Source organism: Columba livia, chromosome 7 (assembly GCF_036013475.1).
Source record: "Columba livia isolate bColLiv1 breed racing homer chromosome 7, bColLiv1.pat.W.v2, whole genome shotgun sequence".
Lineage (NCBI taxonomy): Eukaryota > Metazoa > Chordata > Aves > Columbiformes > Columbidae > Columba > Columba livia.
The window spans coordinates 39285231-39310049 of record NC_088608.1 but is presented as its reverse complement, the minus strand read 5'-3'; the positions used below and the strand labels follow the sequence as shown (position 1 = coordinate 39310049).

Sequence of the window (24819 nt, the reverse complement as noted above, 5' to 3'; positions counted from 1 at the left end):
AAAGATGGTCATTGACTACTTGAACTCCTCGAGCGCGGCTGAACTTTCAACTCTGAGGGTAAAGCCGGGCTTAGAGGCAGAAGGCAGAACCATCGCAGGGGCTGGTTGGAGAGCGTGCATTATGTTTCTCAGTTTCAATGGCAGGGTTCTCCCAGCTTTGTGATGTGCTTCTGGGGTCTGTCCCCACGTACGGTGACACAGCCCATCAGCTTGTTAAATTAACAGAGGCACAAGTCACACCAAGACAAAAGCTTCACTACATATGCAGCTCTTTAGGAGGAAAGTGAGAATGAACAACATGAGACAGATGTTGGCCATGTGGCTTCGTGGGTTTCTGAAAGGCTCCCGGATACCTCAGCGATGAGGGCAGTGTAAGAAGTGGGATAAAATAAAACTAACAGACTCCCTGCTCCAAGCCTTCCCTCCACACAACGCAGGCCCTTTCTGTGGAGCGATTTTGTTCGTGACAGTGTGGCGTATCTGTTTATTTTTCTATCCCAGCAGGAGTGTCTTTCTGTCTGGAGAGGATGGCTTTATCCAGCGGTCTCTGGGCCTTGCTTTGTGCAGCGCAGGCCCCAGAGGGAATGGTTATGCGCACATTTAATATCAGTGTAGGATTAGCTGCTATTCCTGCCGTGTGCTGTCATCCTTTTAGTTAAACTGCACATCTTCTGGGAGCCAGGCTTGGTGGGGAGGGGACAAATACCTCGGCGGGCCAGCTGGGCAGGGAACTCCAACTTTGTGCTGCTGCTTGAAGGTCTGTAGCACTTGTCCGCAAAGAGTAACATCCGTGAAGGTGATGATTCTACCTGCTTTCTGTTTTTAACAGCTGTTCCAAGTTGGAAGACTTGCCAGCGGAGCAGTGGAACCATGCCACAGTTCGCAATGCCTTAAAGGAGCTGCTCAAAGAGATGAATCAGAGCACGCTAGCCAAAGAATGCCCTCTCTCACAGGTCAGTGTTTGGAACCGGCTCAGGGAGAGCCAGCTTTGCCAGATCTAAAGCTCAGATTTGTTCCGTAAAGGGCTTAGACCAGACAATCCCATAAATACCAAATCAATTTCTTGTTTTCTTTAGAAAGGAGAAATTCTAATTGGCATGGAAAAGAGTATCTTTATACCGTGTTTTCTTGGTTGCCAGATAGAAATTAGGAATGAATTGGTTGATTTTTGTCCTGCTGTTCAGAGACGTAAATTCTTCATTTAGAGCTTTATCTGAACCTTTTGCAATAAGACTAATGATGCTCAAATGCAAGATGTGAGTTGCCTCTTCCTGCTAGCAGAGGTCTGGCTCCCCCGCTAACCCACGCGTAGCTCTCATCATCCTCCACCTGTGACAAAAACTATGCTGTTTTAACAGTTGTGCCCCAATTTCTAGGAAACAGCAACAAAAAATGCATATGTAATTGTGTTAAAAAAAGAACAAAAACTCAGTCTCATTCTCCACGACTGCTTTATAAACAGCAGTGCAGTCATGTTAAGATACAACTTATCATGAGTTCTATTTGTACCTCGGATTGTCATAACAAGAGATTAATAAAAAAGCGGCGGGACTTGCCTTATTGAGTACAGGAGCAGCAGTGGTGCTGGGTGTGCACAGAGCACAAGTGCCTCGAATACACAAGTATTTGTCTTTTCATGTGGTTTAAGTATAATTTCTTTAAATAGAATTATCTGTGGAATCTGGTCACCTAATGATGATTGCAGCATATGGTTGTCTCTGCCCAGGTTTCTTCAGTATCCAGGATAACTAAACTATGCATCATTTCCGAGGCAGAATCCATTTCTTGTCTGGGTCGTCTTCCTCCCGCTTCAGTTTCAAAGTCTACCAGGTGGACGTGCTGCACTTGGTTTACTCCTTCTGGAGCCTTAGTCTGAAATACATTTACAGAATTACTGATGGCAGTGAAAATCCATGCCTGAGTATTTATTTAGTGGACAAAGCCAAAAAGGAGACGGTTCTGTAGAAAACTGAGCTTGCTTAGTTTTAAGCACAGGTGTAAGTGACCTTGAGTAGTGACTAACCCTTGAACTGGGACTGCAAGAATGCAGCGTGTCATAGTAGTGTTGTTATTGCCATAAAACCTTGCAGTCTCTTTTGTTTTGGCTCACAAAATGCAAAAGATACGACGGAAGGTTGTACAGGAGCTGTCTGTTACCATCATCTGAATACGCCTCTAATACAATTCCTTCTCCCAAATCAGTTTTAAAAAAAATATCGTGCCAAATGTGAAATGTCATTACAACCCCCTTGTGGTTAATATATTATTGGCAGCAGCAAATTGCAGAGTGGTCTCTTAGGAGCCCGAGTGCGGAGTAAATAAATGCTGCTGGTTATTAATGTGTGTGCGGTGCCTGGAGAGCAGAGGCCGGGGCAGGAGCTCCCGCTCCACCGCTTCCCCCAGCTCCCGGGCAGCCCACGGGGGCTTCTGATTGCCGCTAGTGCCAAATGGAATCATTCACTTGGATTTGAAATTGTGCTGGTGGTTTTGTCTGCTAGGTGTCTGATGCGGCTGCGGCTCAGCTCCCCTTAGCATACGGCTCCTTTTCAAACAAGTAAATCCCAGTTAACCAAGCAGGAGGGAATGTGTGGCAGAGAGAAATGCAATTATTTCAGCATTTCCATCTTTGCATAGAGACCTCTGTCTTTCCCGTGAGTTGTAGAACCCATTTCAGCACGGCCCATGACGTTGGTCAGGGTTTCTTGGGATGTCAGCACATCCTGTATTTTCCACACCTTGCGCCGAATTTTCACCGTGTGGCTATTTCTTAGCTCCTGGTCTAAGTAGTGTTCATTCCACGTGGCCATGATGATATCTGCTACTTCATATTATCTCTGAGGATTTTCCCAGGAATAATATGCATCGTTTAGAAACTCCCAATTAGTCTTTTTTTCCCCACTCTTCTTGTGACCGGATCTTTCCTTTCTTACCAAAGTTCCTAGCAGAAGTACCCCTAGGATTCCTTTCCATTTAATAGCGAGATGTGCAGTCTGAAAGTTGTTCTGGTTCCTTCCCCTGCTCTCCCGTCGAGCAGCTCAGCAGAATCCGTCCTGGGATTTTTCACCAGTGGTTGATTCACTATTTGATTTTGTGATTTAGTTTAAGCTTCGCTTTCTCAAATAAAGGTTAATGCGTTTGTATATTGGGTGATATTTAGTAGCCCTGTGATTTCAGTGATGTTGATTTATTGTAGAACTAGAGGATTTGGGAGGGACAAAGGGGAGAAACCGAATTGTTATGTAGACAGAGCTATACAATTTCCCCACCCTTCCTTAGTGACTGGAAATTTAACTAAATCTAAAAGAAAAAGCAACTTATCTCAGGGCAACTTTGTTCAAAGTCCTTCCCCATCAGGCTTTCGGAATAACTATTGCTCGTTAAAGTGACCTGAGCAAGGCAGGATTTATGGGGAGGGAGTTGCTGCTGACTGCCACAATGCTAGGTTTATGTCTCAAAATATTGATTTTAATTAGAAAATTGAATCTCAGTTTTAGAAATTGAAGCTGCCACTTAAAAAGGCTCTTACTTCATAGCCCGCAGTGCACCAGAGCAGCCTTCGAGTGGGAAACTTAGAGCGAAAAGGCAGCAGAGAACGGGGAATGACCTGTTGGAGACTGAAACTGAGCTGCACCACCCAGGTCCCCTTAAGTCTCTCTGTTTTGCTCATGTTTTTTAAGCCCCCCAAACCGCAGAGTTCAGGAGCAGCTCGAGTCCCGTGAGACCGCAGCGACCTGGGTAGGAGGCTGAACAAAGCTGCAAGAGGGAAGAGATGGGTTTTGTTTTAAAGCGCTGCCAAAATTTGGAAGCCAATGCGTGAGCTTTGCCCAGATGCCCCAAATCCCATTTTGCGCAAGAGTTGGTGCGCCAGAGCCCAAACCTTTAGGAAACAGCTCTTTTGGGCTGCGAGATCATCCTCCCTCCCTCACCTCTGGGCAAAAAGCTCATAAAACAGGCCAGAGCCTTTTCTGAACTTTGAGGTGAGTAAAGAAGGGGGGCAGAGGGAAAATGGGGTTTTTGGAGAAGGCGTGTTGGCTCCCATGCATTAGCAGGGTAAGACCTTGCTGGGAACGATTTGACCTTGGAAGCATCCCGGATATAAACTATCATTTTTATGGGTATCAGGTGGTGCGAAACAGCTCTGCCCCTCTTTGCTTGGAGGGAATCTGCAAAGACTAGAGAGGGCTGGTAGTTAAACAAGTGATATTTCAGTTTTGCTGAGCTTTTCTGTAGGTTTTGGCAGTTCTGTGTTGTAGTATCCGTAGTTCCCCTCGCTCTGAATGGCACTGTTAATTTCTGGTTTAGGTGATTTTTCACACAAAGGCTAATCACACGTTTCTATAAATTACATTAATTTAACTTATTTGCCTAACCGTTGTTCTGCAGCGAGTGGCACGGATGTTCTCGGTTCTTGGCCGCGCGGTCTGGCTGGTTTGGAAGCAGCACAGAGCCCTCTGAACAGCATTATTTGGGTTCTGCGTGCTGGAGCATCTCATCTTACCTTTAGGGTCTGGTTCCTAAATCACACCTGTTCTCAACCAGGTGCAGCGAGCGTGTGTTCCCCGGCACGGCGACTAAGGTTTAGATATTGTAAAATCACAGGTACCAAATAAAGTAGAGCTGCCTCCCCGGCCTGCGCTGCAGGTCTCAGTCTGGGCTTGTCCTGCACTTTTCTTGCGTTATTATGCAAAATAATAATTATTATTTTCTAATTTTAATTACGACCGAGAATCTAGAATGGAGAATAAACCCCATTTTGTGTGCTCATCAGATACTTCTTTTGGTTTTAAAGTCGCGAACGGATGATCATTGTACATCGCATGTCATTCGCTTTCCCTGGAAACGATTTCTGATTGTGCAAGTTATTTTAAAACACTTTTTCTCTTTCTTTCTGTACTTCCAGAGCATGATTTCATCCATTGTAAATAGCACATACTATGCCAATGTGTCAGCAACCAAGTGCCAGGAGTTTGGGAGATGGTACAAAAAGTACAAGAAGATTAAAGGTAAATTGATTTTTTGTGACTTTCCAAGTTCTTGAACTTCTGCTGACAGTTTGAGATTATTTGCTTTAAGTAAAAGTGATAATAAGCTATAATAATATTAGCAAGTTTGTCTACAAAGAGGGCACAGTCACAGCACATTTGAAATTAAATCTGATACTTCACAAACAAGGCTGGCGTGAAAACACAGGCCACTTAAAACGCGCTTAAAATATCCCATTTAGCTGTGCTGAAAGATCAACTGTGTTTTGAATTAAGCTAAAACGTTTTAGAAAAAGAAAATGTTCCAGTAGCTCTGGATTTACAAGTTAAATTGCTCTGTGAATTACCTCAGTTACACTCGATCCATGAGAGGTAAGACGTGTCCGAGTGATCTGGGTGTGATACAACGGGCATTCCGGGGCGTCTGTTGCATTTAATACCCAATTAATGCTACATAACAAGGTGCTGCACCCACTGGAGATGGAAATAGCTCCTTGTTTGTGTTTTTTTCTACAATGACATTGTATTAGTTGGTTAGAAGTGAAATTATTCTGCATGGACCTGATCCCACTCTCACCACCGCAGCCACCTTCGGGTAGCGCGCAAAGCGATGGGACGAGCACCCATTGTGTGTCGTTTGCTCTTTATTCATCCTTTCCTTTGGGAAGGGACTTGCGTGTGTACTGGGCCTTGTGTTTTAGGAGGGATTTTTTGGTTTAGAGTAGGAGTTTGGGGATAGTCAAAAGCATTTTCCACAGTGCTGACCCTCTCCTCTCCCCAGATGTTGGTCAGCACTGGAGATCAGCTTCACCCTGGGATAGGGGGGGTTCCATAGGCTTTTTCTCGCTGTTTTTGTTGTTTTGTCTGTGATCCTTTCTGTGGCCAGGGAAATCATGACGGGATACACAAGCGTTATGCAGAAACAGGGTCGTGTCCTGTCCTTCTCGAGAAGCCGTTGTCTTTTTATTGGCGTGAAGATGAGCGGCTTTCAAACCGGGCTGCTGCCTTTTTCTCTTAAAAGGCTGGCGTACACCAGCCGTGAAAGGTTGCTTGTTTAGTTTCCATAGGACAGGCTTGAAATCTGCATCATAATACCATAAAGAGCCTGCTGCTTGAGTTAAGAACGCGTGAAACAAAACTGCTTAAAATATCCCAACAAGTTCTGAGGCATCTGGTTTCCTCGGCGCGTCCGGCCTGTGCGGAGCGTACCTGTGAGACACCGGGCCAGGGCTTGGATTTTCACTGGAAAGGGGGAAATAGGAATGTTTTATTGTAAAATTACTGGTGTCTAGAAGGAAGGTTGTTCAGGCAGAAGTGGGGTAACAATGCAACTGAGGAAATGGAGGTGTTGCTTTTCACCTACTGAAATGATTTAGCCCTGAAGTAAAAGCGTTGACTGGATATTTCGGCACACGATTACCCTCGTGCCAAGTGAACCGGGTGGTCGCTTCTTGCTCCGCGTTGCCATTGTGTGACTCAGAAGTGTTTCTCTTCTCACAACGGCGTGTCTTAATAAAAGAATTTTATTTGAAGAGCTTTAACATATCCTCTCGGTTGAAAAACAATCAAAGAAATCAAACAGCTTCAAGGTCATCACCGTTCGCTTTTACTCGATGTTATAGGAGAACAGAGATGAGCTTTTTTTCTTTATTTCTTTTTTTTTTGTCTTCTTTTTCCCCAAACGGGGTGGGTGCCATGCAAAGGCACTGAAGCCCTTCAGTGTAGTGTTCTTAGCTGTGGAGATGCCACTCCAGCCCCTGAGTGTTCCCAGCGCGCCGCTGCCTCCCGCTTCCATCCGCAGAGCATTCAATGCCTTCACCTCTCACTCTTTTTTACTTAGTAAGTGCACAGTTAAATCGTGAAGTGCAGTAAAAGCAGAACGAGACCTCAATCAAGAGGTCAAGGATCCGAACCTGAAGAGTTAGCGGGATAACTCTGCATCTGCGCCGCTCGAAGCGGCCCAACCAGTTGCTGTTGGGAAGCGTGTGCGTGCCGGGAGGAGGAGAAAAAGGAAGGTTAAGGTATGTGTGAAGTAAACACAAGCTGCTATAAAGCAGTTAAAGTCGTGTTGATTCACCAGCCTGCGAGTGGGAGAGAAAACAAAGCGTCGCTGGCAGGTACGGCGCTGCACGGAGAACCCGCCGCGCACAGGGACGGGGCTGCGCGCAGGTGCTTTCCAGTGTTTTTGGGACGTTTTGGGGTTTTTCTATAACCAGATACTCCTATTCGGTTAGTGTGCAAAGCCAGTGATTTCAGTCATCACGTACTCCTTTAATAACAATTAAAACCAAAAGGACTTAGGTTTTCCGTGGAGGTGGATGGGTGACGCAGCGATTCAGTTTTTCAGGTTGTAATCTGCCTAGATTGGGTAAAACCCTAATTTAGAGGCTTGGGGACCAGCACCCGTATCCATGGGTAATGCCAGAGCTGGTTATTAGAAAGTAAAAGCAAAAAAACAATTCACATGAACTGTGGTGAACACCAAATAGGAAGGGGCTTCAAAATAACTTTATTGACGTTGCAAACTCAGTGCAGCCTACAGTGTTCAATGTGGTTCCTATTATCTGCTAATGTCTGTTTTAATAAAACAGTGGGAACTAAATCGTTGTTTCTTAATCAAAACCATGATTTCCTAAACATAAGCTCTGTGATTCTGTTACAAATTGCCACATATAGATCTCCTCGGTCAAACTTTTTTTCTTTCTCATAGAAATAAATAAACAGTAAAATAATTATACACTCTGGAAGATCAAAGTAATTACAACCGAAGCCAGGCAAAAATAAAAAGTTCTCTGGAATTTAAAAAAGAAAAAAAAAAGCAAAGCATCAGGTTGCCAAGTATATAGTTAAAGTTTAAATAAATAAAAGTGAACAATCAATAATTTGATATCATTAGCAACAGATGTAAAAGCTGTACACAAGTGGGGTTGTATCAAATCTCAAGTAAACACTCTCAGTGTGCGTTCTGCTGAACTCACCCCAAAGACAGCTAAACTATTGATGCTTGTCATTTATCAGCAGTTTCCAGCGAGTGCAGCCCGGTGTGGTCATTGGGTATTACTCTGTGAAGCCTTTTTATAGTTTCCTTTTTTATTTTTCTTCTTTTTGAGGGATGCAAGGCGTTTTAGTATAGAGTTGTGCATACCTGATGGTGTGTTTCAGCCTACTCCAGTGAAGAATTCCCCCTTTTTAATGAAGGTTCCATGTTAATTGATGACAATGGTACAGCAATGGCTTAGTCCAGTGGTTCCCAAACCTGCGGGTTCCTCCTCAGTCTCTGGTTTCTCGAGATGCTGAGCTTGCCCAAGGTGGGAGAATGTATTCAATGATGTTGAAATTCAATAATTGTTTCAAAGACTTGCATTGTTTCTTAACTTGATTAACAAATAGATATATTAAAAGCAAAACAAACAGGAAAAAACAACACAAAAAACTCTTTGCAAGTTACTCTATACATATATATGTGTATGTATGGAGAGAACAACAAAGGGCAACAAAGATGCTGAAGGGAGTGGAGCATCTCCCGTGTGAGGAAAGGCTGAGGGAGCTGGGGCTCTGGAGCTGGACAAGAGGAGACTGAGGGGGGACTCATTCATGGGGATCAATATGGAAAGGGTGAGTGTCAGGAGGATGGAGCCAGGCTCTTCTTGGTGACAACCAGTGATAGGACAAGGGGCAATGGGTGCAAACTGGAACACAGGAGGTTCCACTTAAATCTGAGAAGAAACTTCTTGATGGTGAGGGTGGCAGAGCCTGGCCCAGGCTGCCCAGGGGGGTTGTGGAGTCTCCTTCTGTGCAGACATTCCAACCCGCCTGGACACCTTCCTGTGTAACCTCATCTGGGTGTTCCTGCTCCATGGGGGGATTGCACTGGATGAGCTTTCGAGCTCCCTTCCAACCCCTGACATCCTGGGATTCTCTAACTTTGCCATGCAACTCAAATCGTTGTCAAGGCATTAGACCTGGCCTGGTCACCTACTCCTTGCCCAGCATTTTGGGTTGGTAGCATTTAGAAGATTTTTTAGCTCTATTTCTCAATAGTTATTTCGCTTCCAAGTGTCACGCTCTCTATTTTTACCAGAGGGCTATCGCTGTATCAGGATTCTTTCACAACTGAAACTCGTAACTGGTGCGAATGTTTTATTTTGCCCGATGACCCAACTTAGCTTGGTGGGAGGAAGTTGGGAAAGTAGAGGGGAGAAATAAATACGTTGTGAACTTAAAAATAAAAAAGACATATTTTCTTTGTCTGCATATTAAGAACATTTCATCTTTGCTCCTGCCGTCAGTGCCTGTCAAAATATAGCTTGTGTGGACGGGAGTTTGGGACTGTGGCTGTCTGAAAGTTTTTGTGGAATGATAATGTATATATCTCTTTCTAGGTAAATAGAAGGGGTTAGATATATGTACGTGTGTCTATGCATATATAGATCTTCACCTTTTGCCCTTTTAACTAACAGATTGAGGCAGAAATGTTAAGTTTTTTAAGAACAGACCGTTTTGTGTTTTGTTTGGATATCAGTCGCGGCTCTGGCGCTATAAACCAGTTGGGGTCACTCGGGTCAGCTCTGTGGCTCTTGACTTTACGGTAATTTTTGCTTTGCTTACTTTTAGGCTTCTGACCGTGTATTTATTTCACTAAAAATAGGACTTCCGTCACTTTTCGTCAGGAAAAATAAAAGCAAATAACAACATTTCCAGGCAAGCTTTTCAGCATCTAGCTGCCATCCCTGGCCTGAAGATCAGCTCTGACTCAGAGCTGTCCCCACAGCCGTGTCCCTCTTGAAATACCAGTTTAAAGTTGTTAGGATTCAGCAGGAGTTACAGACCCTTGACTGCTTTTTTCCACACCCACACGAGCATTTGTGCCGGTTTGGGGGATTTGTGCACGTGTATTGTTAAAAAACAATCCATCCGCCGCAGTGCGTTCCGGGGCTCTGTGAGGTGCAGCCCTCTTGGCTAATCCACTCTGCAAAGAGAATTAAAACATTGTTGCTTTTACTTAAGCTCAGCTTTTACCTAGCACAAATGCATATATGAATTTCAGCCTTGTCCTGTTCCAGGAACAGTGAGGACCAGTTGGATGCTGAGGTTGGGACCTCTGCCCAGCCACTTTTGAATTCTGAGTAAAGAATGGTCATCTCAATTTTCTAAAAAGCAAACACTTTTTACAACATCTGTGACATGTTAGATCAGGATGAAAGGAATTTTTAGATAGCAAGCGTTAGTGGGGATTAGGGTGGAACGGGAGGAAAACTTGAAGCTCAGGTCCGGGCAGAAGCTTTCCTGGTGGGAAAGATGCAGTGGGGCTGTCTGCGACCAGATGGATTTCATGGGGTACGTAACTGTGGGAGCAGGACGGAATTGTGTTCGCTCCAGTCCTCTGAAGAGTTTCCATGTCTGCCTTACCCATGGTGGTGTTTCCCTCACTCCTGTCACCGTCTGGGATGTTCTGGGTCAGGAGATCACAGAATCCCAGAATTCCAGAATGTGAGGGGTTGGAAGGGACCTGGAAAGCTCATCCAGTGCAACCCCCCCATGGAGCAGGAACACCCAGATGAGGTTACACAGGAAGGTGTCCAGGCGGGTTGGAATGTCTGCACAGAAGGAGACTCCACAACCTCCCTGGGCAGCCTGGGCCAGGCTCCGCCACCCTCACCATGAAGAAGTTTCTTCTCAAATTTAAGTGGAACCTCCTGTGTTCCAGTTTGAACCCATTGCCCCTTGTCTTATCACTGGTTGTCACCGAGAAGAGCCTGGCTCCATCCTCCTGACACTCCCCCTTTCCATCTTGATCCCCATGAATGAGTCCCCCCTCAGTCTCCTCTTGTCCAGCTCCAGAGCCCCAGCTCCCTCAGCCTTTCCTCACACAGGAGATGCTCCACTCCCTTCAGCATCTTGGTGGCTGCGCTGGACTCTCTCCAGCAGTTCCCTGTCCTGCTGGAACTGAGGGGCCACAACTGGACACAATATTCCAGGTGTGGTCTCCCCAGGGCAGAGCAGAGGGGCAGGAGAACCTCTCTGACCTACTGACCACCCCCTTCTAACCCACCCCAGGTACCATTGGCCTTCCTGGCCACAAGAGCCCAGTGCTGGCTCGTGGTCACCCTGCTGTCATCCTGATGACACGGATCTCCCGAAGTGGCCACCCAGGGATTTGCACCTCCCTGCTTCAATAGCAGGACAAGCTTCTGTCACAGCAGTTTGACAGGAAAGGAGATATTTTTATAGCAGATGGGACCATCAGTCTCATCTAAACCAGGACTCTGTGTCTCTGTCAGACAGCTCTGAGTCATGTTTGTCCTGCTTCTCATCTTCCGCTACATGTGAGTGATATTCCTGTGTTGGTTGGTCACTAAAGCGCCTTCAGCATCACGCTTTTCTCTGCCACATGGATCTGGCACGTCCTGTGCCCAACCGATGTTAACATGGTTACGAAGAACCGAGTTCATACTTCCGTGTGCCCTCTTGAACCTGTGCAGTAGCCCAGATATTATCTAAAAATAATATCATGGGTTAAACTCTTCTCTTCATCGTTGGAAGCAGTGCAGTCCAGGGGCAGATTACTTCCTATGTGAAAGCAGAACTGACAGAAAACATGTCAGCATCTCTGTGTCCCAAGGGGTGACATGGATCTGGTGTTAGGAGGAGGGAAGGAGAGGCTCAGTGGCACAGAGGGCCAGTGGCACTGGGACGTTGCTCCATTCACCTGGCGCTGGTGCTGATCAAAGCTCCGCTTTTAATTACGGCTCTTCTAATTGCAAAAAGAGTCATTTGTGCTTTGGTGGGAACTGAAGGATTCGCATCACAACAAGGAGCAGACAATGGCCTTTCCTGTCTGTTTTCCATTAGGCTTTGACCGCCAGCGGCCAAACCATCCCTGTCTGTGCTCTGGAGCTATTCTGAGGTTGTTTGCTGTCCTGCAGGAGCAGAGGAAGGGAAAGGTTTTACAGTAACAGCTCCTTATCAGGTCTGCTTCTCCAGTCAACCTGCTGCTTCTCCAGTCCTGACTGCAGGGACAGACGGCCCAGGCAGACGTCAGACGGTCAATGAAGTTGGGGAGCGACTTTGGGTAAACACAAAGATTGGACGTTGAATGAAAATGAGACTCCTCAGACCAGTTCTTTGCACTGAAGTGGTTAAGTGGGCTGTGATTAAAAGAAATAAGTAATTATCCTAATTATAGATGAAAAGATTCAGAATTACCACTTTAAAAGCACCTCCTGTGCTCTGGAGTGGTTCTGCTGTTCCCAGAGCGGTAGTTGATAATTAGGTAGCACAAGCAGGAGTGCAGGCTCGCGGTGTGGAGCAGGAGGAGGAGGAGGATGTTCTTCATCCCCCAAGCAGAGCTCTGGAGTGCAGGCCTTGCTGCATGGCAGGGCTAAGGCAGGAGAAGCCGTGGGGACCTGTCCCTCTGGAGCTGAGCGGAGGCCACAGAGCCATGACCACCGCCGGGAACGGCTTTGAGGATCACCAGGTTTTCCATAATAAATAAAACAACAAAACCCCAGCGAACTGTGAAGCGCTGGAGAACGGCCCTGGGTGGTGACATCCTCTCACAATTGAAGCATGGCAATTCTGCCGGCTAGTCGCGTATTACAAAACATTTCTCTTCCAGCCTCTTCCTACTCTGGGGCAAAGTGCCTGCGTGCCTGTGGGACCAAAGAGCTGAGGACTCGCTGGGTCATGGGTGCTGGAGGGTCCTGCGTGTCCCCGCGTCCCTTCTTGCGCACAGGAATTTGATTTGCAGGGCCGTCAGTCACTGCAGCGCCGCTCTGCAGCCCCAGATGCCCCACAGGCTGTTTGTCAGAATGTTCCTATTAACAACTCAGTGAAAATAAAGGGTGAGGGGAAGGGAAGGTGGAGAAATAAATCTTATTTTAGATCTTTTGAGCTGGTTTTGTTTCCAGTGGAGAGTTGCATGCGGACCACCCCAAGCTATTGTGCTGTGGACGGCGGCAGCTGCTGGACTGGGCACGGCAGATTGGGGAGAGGGTGAGAGCATCGCGCAGGGGACGGGCACTGCGCTGGGGTTGTGCCGTATCCAGGGAGCCTCTGCCTCAGTATGGAGTGGAAATACATTGGCACACGTGGTAATCATTACAAGAAGAGAAAGGAACATTGGAGTATGACAATTTGCTGCTCCCATTTGGGGATTATGTTGGTTTCTGAGTGTGTTGTGAGATGTTGTAGAGGGTGCAGGGCGATGAAGGGCAAATGAGATGCTGGGGTGCCCTGAGCGTGGCACAGGACCTGTGGTCCAGGGACCTGCAGGTGCTGGAGCGAGTTGAGAGAAGGGAACGGAGCTGGTGAGGGGCTGGAGCACAAGTGTGATGGGAGCGGCTGAGGGACCTGGGGGGTTCAGCTGGAGAGCAGGAGCTGAGGGGAGACCTTCTGATCTCTGAACTGCCTGAAAGGAGCTTGGAGCCAGGGGGATCGGGCTCTGCTCCCCAGGAACAAGCGCCAGGAGCAGAGGAAACGGCCTCAAGTTGCAACAGGGGAAGTTGAGGTTGGATGTGGGGAACAATTTCTTCCCCAAAGGGCTGTGGGGCACTGGAACAGGCTGCCCAGGGCAGTGCTGGAGTCACCATCCCTGGAGGGTTGGACAGACGGACATGAGGGTCTTGGGGACATGGGGCAGTGCCAGGGGTGGGTTATGGTTGGACTTGAAGAGCTTGAGGGGCTTTTCCAACCAAAATGATTCCACTAGCAGAGGAAGTTTGTCAGTGGCACCTGGACACAGCGCGTGTCCATGGAGCCCTTTCCTTCCCAGTTTAAGGTCCTGCTCCTCTGTCTTCCCTGCTTTGTATTCCGATATATTCAAGTAGCAGCCATTTCCTACAGGACTCCAAGAGATCTAAGGGCGTCCCCAGTTTGAGTGGAGCAATAGCAATCATGGGAGGAAAAGCAAAAGGCTGTAATGGGGTAGGAACATGGAAAATGGAGGATGCAGATGGAGAAACCCTGTCCTAAGAAGATGAGAGGCAGGACATGGAAGTTACAGCAGCCTCATGGCTCCTCTGTCCCTTTCTTCCAGCATATTGCTGACAAGCTGGCCTGTCCAGCCCCACAGAGCCCTACCAGTCTGTCCTTCCCAGAGGCCAACTGGGAATCTGGTCTGGGTGATGTGCTAGAGAAGGAGGGAGGCTTGAGGAGTTGAGTAATGCGCATTTTTTCCATGCAGCATAACTGTTAATGGTAACCTTTTATTATTGAAGTGGTTGAAGGGACCAGAATCTGGCTTGTTTATTGGGGGTATATGCATGGCTGGATAGTCTAATGTGATCAAAAAAAAGGAAACTGATAATAAGGGAAAAATGCACCTATAGAAGTCAGGTGATGGCTCTGTGTGATTGTAATACCAAATAGCACTACAGAGATTAACAGCCTGGCAGCCTTTTAATCTTAAACTTCATTTTTATAGGGGTTTATAACTTGGCACTCAACTCAGGAGTGGGTGGAAACTTGGCAAATGCGGTTGAGCCCAGAAAGTGAATGTTATTTATATTTATTTCTCACCAAGTTTTCAAAAAACACTTGGTTACTGTTTTTGTGTTCTAACAAGTAGTAATTTGCTGGTTTCACTGACTTACTCTCTGTGCATTTCTTCAACTACAAAATAGTTCAGAACTTACTTCAGCTCTTCTGAAACTCCCAGTGGAAGGACTCCAGATTGCCAGGGGTTTAAATGAAGACTGAGAGTAGTTCTGATGGTATTTTCTTTTAGTAGGATGCTCCACATACACCAAGCAACACCTTTATTCTATTGCCATCAGGTTAATTCCTGCACCTTTGGAGTAATTGCAGGGGGTTTGCTGGCAGTGAGAATTCAGCCCTCTGGTCTGAGATCGGCTCTGAAGGTGCAAAGAGCTCTCATTCTGCTCAGAAGGAGCCCAGAAAGCCGTCAGTGACTGTCATCCCGAGCACTGACTGTGGCGAGTTCAAAGCTTTATAGAGATTAAGGTTTAAGAAAGAGTCCAAAGCCTTGTACAGTTGTTAATCATTACACAAGTTACAATGGTATTATGGCGTTTATGAAATCAATCCTGTCGTGTTGCTCACTGAGAGCAGTACAAGGAGGAGGTAATAGTGTTCTGGTTGTATGATACACATCCCCGAACACTTTTGTATCAGATCAATACAGAAATGCCTATCCATTTGAATGCAGCGAGGCTCGTGGAACCTGCAACCTGCTGTAAAATGACTTTTGATTACTTAACATTATCTAAGTAACAGTTTTATTTATGTGCTTTAAAAACTTCATTTCCTATTTCAAATACTACTTTTAGGAGAAATTCGGTTTTGTGGTATGCGCAGTTAGTTTATCAGTTACGTGAAAAGATATTGCGAAAGATATTGACATTGATATTGAAAAGATACTGACAGAAGATACTTAAAAGGGATGATATGCATGGATATATCTAATTACAGTATGCGCATTTTGTGTGTCGCATGGTGTCACGTAGGGAACACGGGGCTTTGTTGTGCGAAACAAAGGGTTTATTTAAGAGAGTGAAGCCACTTTCTTTCAAGTTGAGCATCCATGCAGAGATGCTACGAGGGCTCTGTGCAGGGCGGTGAGGCTTTGTGTGTAGGAACCACGGCTTGCAAATCCCCTCCAGTGCTTTATCCACACGGCGCCAGGCAGAGTTTCTGTCGGAAGAGGCGAGAGTTGCTGCGTTTGTCGGGAGAAGCTGCTCCGGGAGCTGCCAAGGTGTCCGTGGGGTGGGCATGAATGCCCGTTTGGGTTTCTTTCCTCCCCCTAGATGCCAGCCATTCTGAAACATCCACCCCTTTTCAAAGTTACTCAGGCTGCTGTGACAAATCCAAAAGTTAGTGGCAGCGTGAGTGGGAATGTCCAAGCTCGTTTCTTTAGGAAGCGAGGCTGGGAGGGAATCTGTCTGACAAGGAGGTGTTCTGGGCAGTGGGTGACACCTGCAAAGTCCAAAACAATGTTAATTACAGCTGTTGCTTTGAGTTTGTGCTGCTTTTGCTTACGTTTCTGTGACGCTTTGATGCAGTTGTAGATTTGCCAAGTAAAGCGGGTGCTGCCGAGCGCAGCCCCTGCAGTAATCCTGACCCTGACCGTCCTGTGAGTGCCAACCGAAATGACAGCAACCTGATTTTTCTCTTTTGACAGTGGAAAGAGTGGAAAGAGAAAACCTTTCAGACTATTGTGTTCTCGGTCAACGTCCCATGCACTTACCAAATATCAACCAGCTGGCAACCTTGGGAAAAACTAACGAGCAGTCTCCTCATGGCCAAATTCACCACAGTACTCCAATCCGAAACCAAGTGCCAACGATGCAGACAATGATAAACCCTGGGCTCCTGTCTCCGCAGCTCAGCCCGCAGCTGGTGAGGCAGCAAATAGCCATGGCCCATCTCATAAACCAGCAGATCGCCGTCAGCCGGCTCTTGGCCCACCAGCACCCGCAGGCCATCAACCAGCAGTTCTTGAATCACCCACCCATCCCCAGAGCTGTCAAACCAGAGCCGGCCAATTCCTCGGTGGAAGTCTCTCCAGACATTTACCAGCAAGTCAGAGACGAGCTGAAGAGGGCCAGTGTGTCTCAAGCTGTGTTTGCAAGAGTAGCGTTCAACCGCACACAGGTATCGCTTTCTGTTCTATAACCCAGAAGTGCTGAGGGGGCAAGGTGGCGACTCTTGTGGGGCTGGATGGTTTTTGCAGATGAAGGCAGGAGATGTGCCACAGAAACAGGGCAAAGCACCCTCTGATTTTTCCTTTAGTCTCCTTGACAGGACTGTTTCTTCCTACAACAGCTGTTTGTTTGCATGTGGTCACCCCACGGTTACCCCAACTTAGTTTTCCAGCAGTAATTCTGCTCGTCTCAGTTCTTCCCTGAGCTCCTCTTCGTGGTTATAAACTTCCACGTCTACTCCCACTTAATGGCCAGGAAGAGGTGACAAGAGAGTGTCAGAGGTGTCTTGGGGCTCCTGTGGCTTCGTCGGTTCCTTCCCATGGCTCAGGTGATGCCACGGCCAGTACCAGAGGCCACTGCCACGAGGAACCTGTGAGCCGCGTGTCCTCGGGCCTGAGGACCAATTGCTGGGAAGGGTGTTTGCCGTTTGCTGCAGGTTGTGTTTGCTTTCACACACCTGACATATGGGTTTGCTCGCTCACACAGTGAAATGCAGACATTGGGATGATAACACTATAGTGTCAGGTTAAGCCTGGAGGACCAGGGTGGGTTCAGAAAGACCGGCCATTGACATTTGTCCTGCTGCCAGACACCACCCAGGGCATTCAAACTGCCATCTCTCCATTGGGATACTCTGTAACAAGGCTAAAGAAAAGGAAGGTGGCTTAATATTTAATATTGGTACCAACTGATTTTGTGCAGTCAAGAGCTGGGCTTTGCGGTGGGCTTTGCTGGCAAGAGAAAACAAGGGCCCTGTGTGCGCATCTCCTGGAGGTTCGTCCCTTGCCCCGCACAGGGCTTTTGTCTGTTCTCCTGGATTAATGATTTTCTTTGGCACTGCCACTTTGGAAATGCCATGTTATAGGGGAACTAATTGAAGTATGGAGCACATTTTTATTACTTCCTTTATTCCGTTAAATTCATAAGATGGCTGCACTCAGTAAAAACATTCACTTCCAGTCAATGTGACTTTGAGTTCTGGGGTTAGCCTGGAGGATATAAAATGAACGCTACATGGGAATGTATGAGTGTTTCCTCTTTAAAATGCTTCTTTTAATTTGGAAAAGCTTTTCGTCCCTTTGGGCTCTTAACGCGTTGTATGTAAGGCCTGGCGTAATCAGGTAGATGGTATTGACAGAGCAACGTGCTCTGAACTGGAGCGAGAGGTCAGTGGGAACGCTGTCTGCAGGACTGCACCTGGAAATGGGACGTGATGCTCCGTCCTCCGACCCCTTTACGTGTGTGCTCAGTATATAAAAGGAGATCTGTGATTCAGAGTACCAGTACTGCTGGTTTTGTTGGTCCTCCTGCTGACATTTGTCTTAGGATGCACCAATTTCTCCAGCTTTTCTTTGGAAGAAAAAACTCCCCAATTTCGATCACTTCATTACAAGAAATCAGACACATTTTTTTATAAAAGGAAAGAAATCACCTACTTCTTAGCCATCCATTGTAAGTAATATGATGTGCTGTACAGTCCGTGACACTAATTCCAGACCAGGCAAGTGTTAAACATCCATGACAGGTTTGCCCATCTCCCAGCTGTGTTTCCTTAGGCTATGGGGCCTTCGCAAGAGAAGACCAGCGGCTCTTACAAATAGTGCATCATGTCCCTAGGAGCCGTCCCCCTTGCAGGGTGTAGGTTCATATTTATGCTTCCCCATCCTCAGCTTTTAATTCCAACTCCAGTCAATCTCTCCCTATGCCAGAGACTGTGTGGGGTATTAAGAAGGTGATCGACCTTGCCTCACACCCCAGAGCACGTGGGATGTTCCCACACACCCGTGGTGGAGCGGCAAGCTCTGTGAGAGGCGCTTGAAGTTCAAGTTCAAGGCTGATCTCACCACCTCGTGTGTCCCTCTGATGATTCTCTCCTCGGGGGGCACAGACACATGGGGGTTTCTCTCGGGAAAGGTTTGGGGTTGGTGCAGTTCACAGGAAGTACCAGCCTTAGAAACTGGCAGTCTGGTGTTTCTCCTGATGGTACCGAATGATGGATGCCGTGCAACAATCAGCTAATAATTGTATTAATCACTGCGGCATGGCCCACCGCTTCATCTTCCTTTGTGGTAGCTCTGTGGTGCACATTGGCCTATAATTAAGTATAGCTTCATAAAATATGTACTGTGAGGCTTGTTTAATAGATAAACTATCCTCTAATTTATTTTAAAGTCCAATGACCTACATACTCAATGCTGAAAACCCTCCTCTTATGAACATTATTTCTCCCCTGAGACCCTTCCATCTGAGCAAATCTGTTAAATGAAGTAGAGGAAGCTCTGATCCAAACCAGGCTGAATCCATCGGAACAAGTGGCTGACACATGTATGCGTGGGGAGGCGGGGGCAGAAACAGGGCTGTAAGCACGTTGTTTGGGGAACATCTGAATCTTCTTCTAAAAGCTGGAAGTTCCCAGGGTAAGACAATGATATTTGCCTACACCTGCGGCCACGTTGTCTGCGCAAATGAACACAAAGTGCTTTGGGCTCTGTGACAGATCCCGAGGGTTTCCTGGGGCGCAGGACTGGTGGGGCTGGACCAGGCACCTTCATTGGTGCTGGGTGCCCAGGGAGCTGCAGGGCTGTGCTCCCCACAAAGTGGGTTTCCTTCAGACAGAAAATTCCAAAGTAAACGTTTTAAGATGTATTTGAAACTGGCTGTGAAAAACCCTCACAGAGTGCATGACGGATTTTCAGTTAATGCCTTGGGCTAACCTCTGCGCCTTCTTTTTATTTTCTATTTAGCGAGTCAATGTCCCAATTTGAATTCACCCTGCTGAGGAATCTAAATGCTTATTTATTCAGCAATCCGGACAGGCAGAAGAGAGTTCTTAGACACGCAGAAGACAATATAGTTATTGAAGGTGGTTTTAATGACACCATTTCCAGTGAGCAGGAAATTCCTACACAACCTTCAAAACATTTTAAACTGTCGTGCACACTACCAGGTTTGTCTAAGCCCGCTTAGACAAATACTGTGTATCACAGGTTGTGATGTATTGAGAAACAGGCAGGCGGTGATGGTTACAGAAGTAAGGGGACTACTTTAAAGCCAATGCCTGAAGATGGTCTCTCAAATTTACCTTGTCCTTCTCTGGCAAGTTTTTAGCAAGTCTGGAGGTGCTGATGTGCTTCAAAATCCCATCTGGGAAGCAGGTCACTTGCATCCAGCTTCACAGAAGGAAGATGAAGGTGCTCTCTCTCCTGTCCCTGCAGGCCGGGTGTCCGGCTTTGCTGGGTGGATGCTCAGGCTGTTTGTAAGTCCAGACAGTCCAAATCCCAGGCTCAGGGAACCGCTGCTCTCCTCGGGGTGCCCAGTGCAAAGCCTATAGACTGAGTGCTTCTGCTTTTGTCTTTCATTTTTTTTATCCTTAAGCATCTTTTTTTTTTGTTTTGCCAATGTTTTGACATAATAGCCAAAACTAGTAAAATGTTTGGGCGAGTGGCCAGTGCTTATTTTCCTGAACAGCCACAGAAACGGGAAATATCCATGAACCTGAGGCTTTTTGAGTGAAGCAGTTGTGGTGCCGGATACAAAGAAAGGTGGGTAAAAAATCCCCAGTGTGTTGGGGTTGGTGTAACTCTCTGCTCCCTCCCTCCTACCCGGAGCAGCTCCGGGGGACAGCGTTGCCTTTCCAGCCTGCACGTAGTAGGGCAGCGTGTACCCAGCTCGGCTGGGTCATCTAAGAGCCTTCAAGATTAGAAATACGGTTTGTTGAAATAACCAGCGCTTCCATCTCTGAGACAAATCCTGGACAGAGTTCCTTGTGCAAAGAATTTTGCCTTGGACTTAAGTGAGAGGGAGATGAGGAGGTTTAATTCTCCGCCTGGTACCTGGTGAGACAGTGCTGCTGCATTCATCGCTGTGCTGGCTGCCCCATTGTGCACAGACTCAATTAGCAAGGGTTTTAGTTTTTTGGGGGGATTTTTTTTTAATTTACTTTCTTTTTCCCCATTAAAAACTCCCTCTTATTGCGTGAAACCCTTTCATGTTGCCAGCTTGTTTTATTCTTATGTGCAATGTGGCACAAGAAGCGTTCTGCTGTACTCACGGGAAAGACGGCAAGTCTGCAAGGGAAGTGCTTGACTTAATAAATTGCAGATTTTCGGTACATGGGATATTTGTTCCAACAGCGGGTTTTGCGCTGCCCGAAATTTCAGTTTCAATTAACTTAATTGTATTCAATAGGCTGAATGAAAAGATCTGTGAGTCAGGCGTTGAGATGCGTGTGCTGGTCGGGGGCGGCGGTGCCTGCTCAGCTGATGCTCACGAGTCCGGAGCCTTGGACGCAAACGTGGCTCTGCAGAGCGTGCACAAGCTCTGCGTCTTGCTCATTTGCTGGCGTATTTCCCCATCAAGGTTTGACGTGCGTGTCATATAAATGGTGGCGTTCTGTGGCTGCAGGTGGCCGGTGCTTCTCTGCCTCCTTTCCCCCGTGCATCCACGTTCAGCTCCGCACGCACATCCCGTCTTCCCTCATAAAAAGAGATACCGTAATAAAAAAGAGGCTTTATTAAACTAATGCAATAAAGGCGTTTTCTTTGAGGATTTAACCACTTCATTTTTAATAATAAAAATCAAATTGTCATCGTTGCACCCCGTATAAGTTTTATTCAAATCAGCCTCTAAGTGCTTTGTGCCTAAGCAGCTCTCTCCTGAGAGGTGTGTGTTTTAGTGTTAGTTAAATGAGTTTAAGACCGATGCTCATACTCTGGCTGTCGGCAGTGGGTGTGGAGAGCAGGAGGTTTCCTGTAAATGAGGGACTGGTGTGATATGTTCAGCTGCGGTGAAGGGTACCAGGGGACGGCTGCTCCCCCGTTCACACCCATGGAAAACTGGCCAAAGTCCTCGGAATTCTGAAGTTCGCACAGACTGATGCGAACGTGGTGCCACACGTTTTGCCCATTGGGATAGAAGAGTTAGAGCCACCAAGATGCTGAAGGGAGTGGAGCATCTCCCGTGTGAGGAAAGGCTGAGGGAGCTGGGGCTCTGGAGCTGGAGAAGAGGAGGCTGAGGGGTGACTCATTCATGGGGATCAATATGGAAAGGGTGAGTGTCAGGAGGATGGAGCCAGGCTCTTCTCGGTGACAACCAGTGACAGGACAAGGGGCAGTGGGTGCAAACTGGAACGCGGGAGGTTCCACTTAAATCTGAGAAGAAACTTGTTCCTGGTGAGGGTGGCAGAGCCTGGCCCAGGGTGCCCAGGGAGGTTGTGGAGTCTCCTCTGCAGACATTCCAACCCGCCTGGACACCTTCCTGTGTAACCTCATCTGGGTGTTCCTGCTCCATGGGGGGATTGCACTGGATGAGCTTTCCAGGGCCCTTCCAACCCCTGACATTCTGGGATCCTGTGATGAGTTGGTTGGGAACAGTGTGCAAACACAGGTTTGGCCGATGGGAGCTGTGGCGCGGTGGATGTGGAGGTGCCTGGCTTGGCTAACCATGCTGAAGTTTCCACTGTTTGCCTAAGGGAGTTTTGCTGAGCAAAATTGGACTTGGCCATGCTGCCAGGAGAAGCATTTCTAGGAGACATCCAGCGCTTCTGCTTCACATCCGAGCTGGAGCTGGGAGGAGATGCCAGGGAATGGGAACCAAGCAGCAAAGGAGCTCGAGCCTTCTGAAGCCCACGGGTGCTCGGTGCAGAGGTTCCTGTCGGTGCTGTGTGCTCAGCAGCAAAGAGAAGGGTTTGTAGAACTGCTGAATGTCTCTTATTCAGCCCAGAAGAAAATATCAAAGGGGGGACCTGGAGTGAATGCAGAGAGGCAAACAAATACCCAACCAGTCCAGTGTGCCGAGAGCTTCACTTGGAAGATTCACGTGTTGAATTTGAGTAAACCCCTGATTTCTGATCCAGATCAGAGTCACCCTTACGCCTGATAAGGAGCAGAATATCTTTTCTATCGAGGCTGTCAGTTACAAGTACTGGCCTTAAAGTACTTAGAGCTTTAAGTACTGCAGGAGCAATATTTTTCTAGTATTTCAGCATTTTTGCTGTTGCTTTTGGCATTGGCTGACATATGGAGAGGCACAAATAAACCGAAAGCATGAAAAAAGTGTTTATGCTGTTTCAACCCTTCTTATATATATAATCTCCTTATACAGAAGGTAAAAACTGAGGTTTAGCACATCAGTTAGGTTTATTTAAGTTTGTCATCCCACTGGGATCTTATCCTGTCGTTCATAAAAACAAAAGAGTTCACAAAGGGGGTTTCATAGAATGAGTGTGAATGATTCCGTGATTCTGTGATTCTGATTCTCTTCAGCAACTGGTTTAAAAATGATGCACAGGATTGGAAAAGCAAAGATATTATAGACGTCCTAAAATGTATCTGGAGCCAATGGAATTTTATAGGCAATGTATGGATGCTGTGGGTTTCCCTCCCTCACCCCCTCCAGAAGAACCATAATGTGCAGAAATGCAAACAGTCCCTGGCTGGCTTTGGGCTTCTCTCAAAAATAGAAGCAGTTGGGTTCGTCTGGCTGGGCCAGTTTCCTTGCCACACACCTGGTGTATATCACTTTAAAAAGTACATTACGCGTGATTAAATTACAATTAAATGAAATCACGGTCATTTGTTTTTCTGGGAGGAAGATGTTTTGCATATTGAGAGGCTAATTTGTTGCAGGTGACAAAAAGGCTGAACAGATTATTTAATATCACTCTATTTTTTATAATGTCACTGGCTGGTTAGTTTGTGTAGACTTCAGTAGCTCAGAATTATGTTATTGTAAACGTTACTGCTCTCGAGATACTTTGTTTTATTGTCCCCCCCATCACTCAGCTATCTGGCCACTGTTGTTTACCAGCATTGTGTATCTTCCATCGCAGGTTTTTCCCTCTGGGTCAGTTTTCTTACCCTTCATTGGTGTTTACGTGGTTCTGGAGCTGCCCAAGCACTTGGAGGAGCTGCAGACAAACCCTCTTTGCAGGCAGGTTCTCCCCATGGGGAGCACGAGGAGGAGCAGCTGGAGCTCCTGGTGGTGGAGCAGCCACCTGTGTTTCTGCTGAGATGCTGAAATTGGGCCATCAATGTAGCCAGGTTAAGATGGGGAAAAGCTTGGAGTCAGCTCCAGTAGCTTTCAGGTGCCTTTCTTTTGACCTTAACCCATTCAATTTTGAAGCTGATCTTTAAAAAACAAAGTTACGTATCCTTTAGAAGACCCAGAAAGGTGAGAATTTGTGGAACTGATATTGCATTTATTACAGCATTTGGAGAATTTTCCACTGATTTTAGGGGAAAATTATAATAGGGACTTGCTGTATCGTCCAACACACGGCTGGGCGGTTATTTTTTTGGGGAAGTTTGGTAAATAAGACCAATACACACTGAAAACGCTGGTGCTTGGTTAGTTGGCCGAGCGGAGCGGCAGTGTTGTACCAAGGCCTTTTGGAGGAGGCTCTCCCATACAAAAGAAAATAAAATAAGACTGAATATTGCATGGTTTTGGCTACGTGGCTGATTTCTAGTGATGTTTTCTCACGAGAAAGGAGTCGGCCCTGACTGTGGCTGTTGAATGTTCGATGTTCCGTCGTGTCCTTTTGGTGTGTGTGAAAGTGCCGCGGCGGTTACCTCCTAGAGTAATGGCTCCTATGAAAACCGCATGAATATGATGTTCATTCATGGTTGCAATGCGAAGCCCGTGGTATTTTAAAATGAGGCACGGAAGACCCGGTTAAATCCCTAAAGCTAGATTCTAAGGCTTTATTATTGCTCTGTTTTTCTCCTCTTGGAAATGACTGTCCAAACCAAAATGAACGGACTGTAGCATCGAAAACCAGCCAAACGTTTTTCTTTATAAACCCCCCGCACTGTTTAAATGTCGAAACTAAATTTACCAACCTTGGCAGATTTTTCGAAGATGAGCAGGATTGCCAAGTGTTCCTAGCTTCAAGTGAAAAGAGAGAGATCTAACAGCTCCTAAAATATTTGCAGCAAGCACCTGATGGTATCTGCAGTTTCTTCCACCCGATGCACCTACCTTCCTATCCAGCATCTCCATACTCAGAAGCTTATTACAGTGCCAGAATAGGACAGTCCTAAAATAAACCCCAGCCCCCAGAAGACAAACACTTCCCTACAAAACATCCCCTCTGGGAGAGCCCATGAGATTCTGATGTAGGTTCTGAGTATCGCAACCCAGCTGGTTACACTAAACAAATTTAAAAGAAAAAG

General features: G+C 46.7%; 1 protein-coding gene across 4 annotated transcripts in view; it reads left to right on the top strand.

Moving 5' to 3' along the window:
* Positions 1-24819, top strand: part of SATB2 (SATB homeobox 2) — a 168417-nt gene that overhangs the window by 108404 nt on the left and 35194 nt on the right. For all 4 annotated transcript variants that reach the window (XM_065069483.1, XM_065069484.1, XM_065069486.1 and 1 more), the window contains 3 exons: positions 830-953; positions 4901-5003; positions 16123-16595. In XM_065069483.1, coding sequence (XP_064925555.1) covers positions 830-953; positions 4901-5003; positions 16123-16595 — 700 coding nt within the window. The remainder of the gene's footprint in view (positions 1-829; positions 954-4900; positions 5004-16122; positions 16596-24819) is intronic.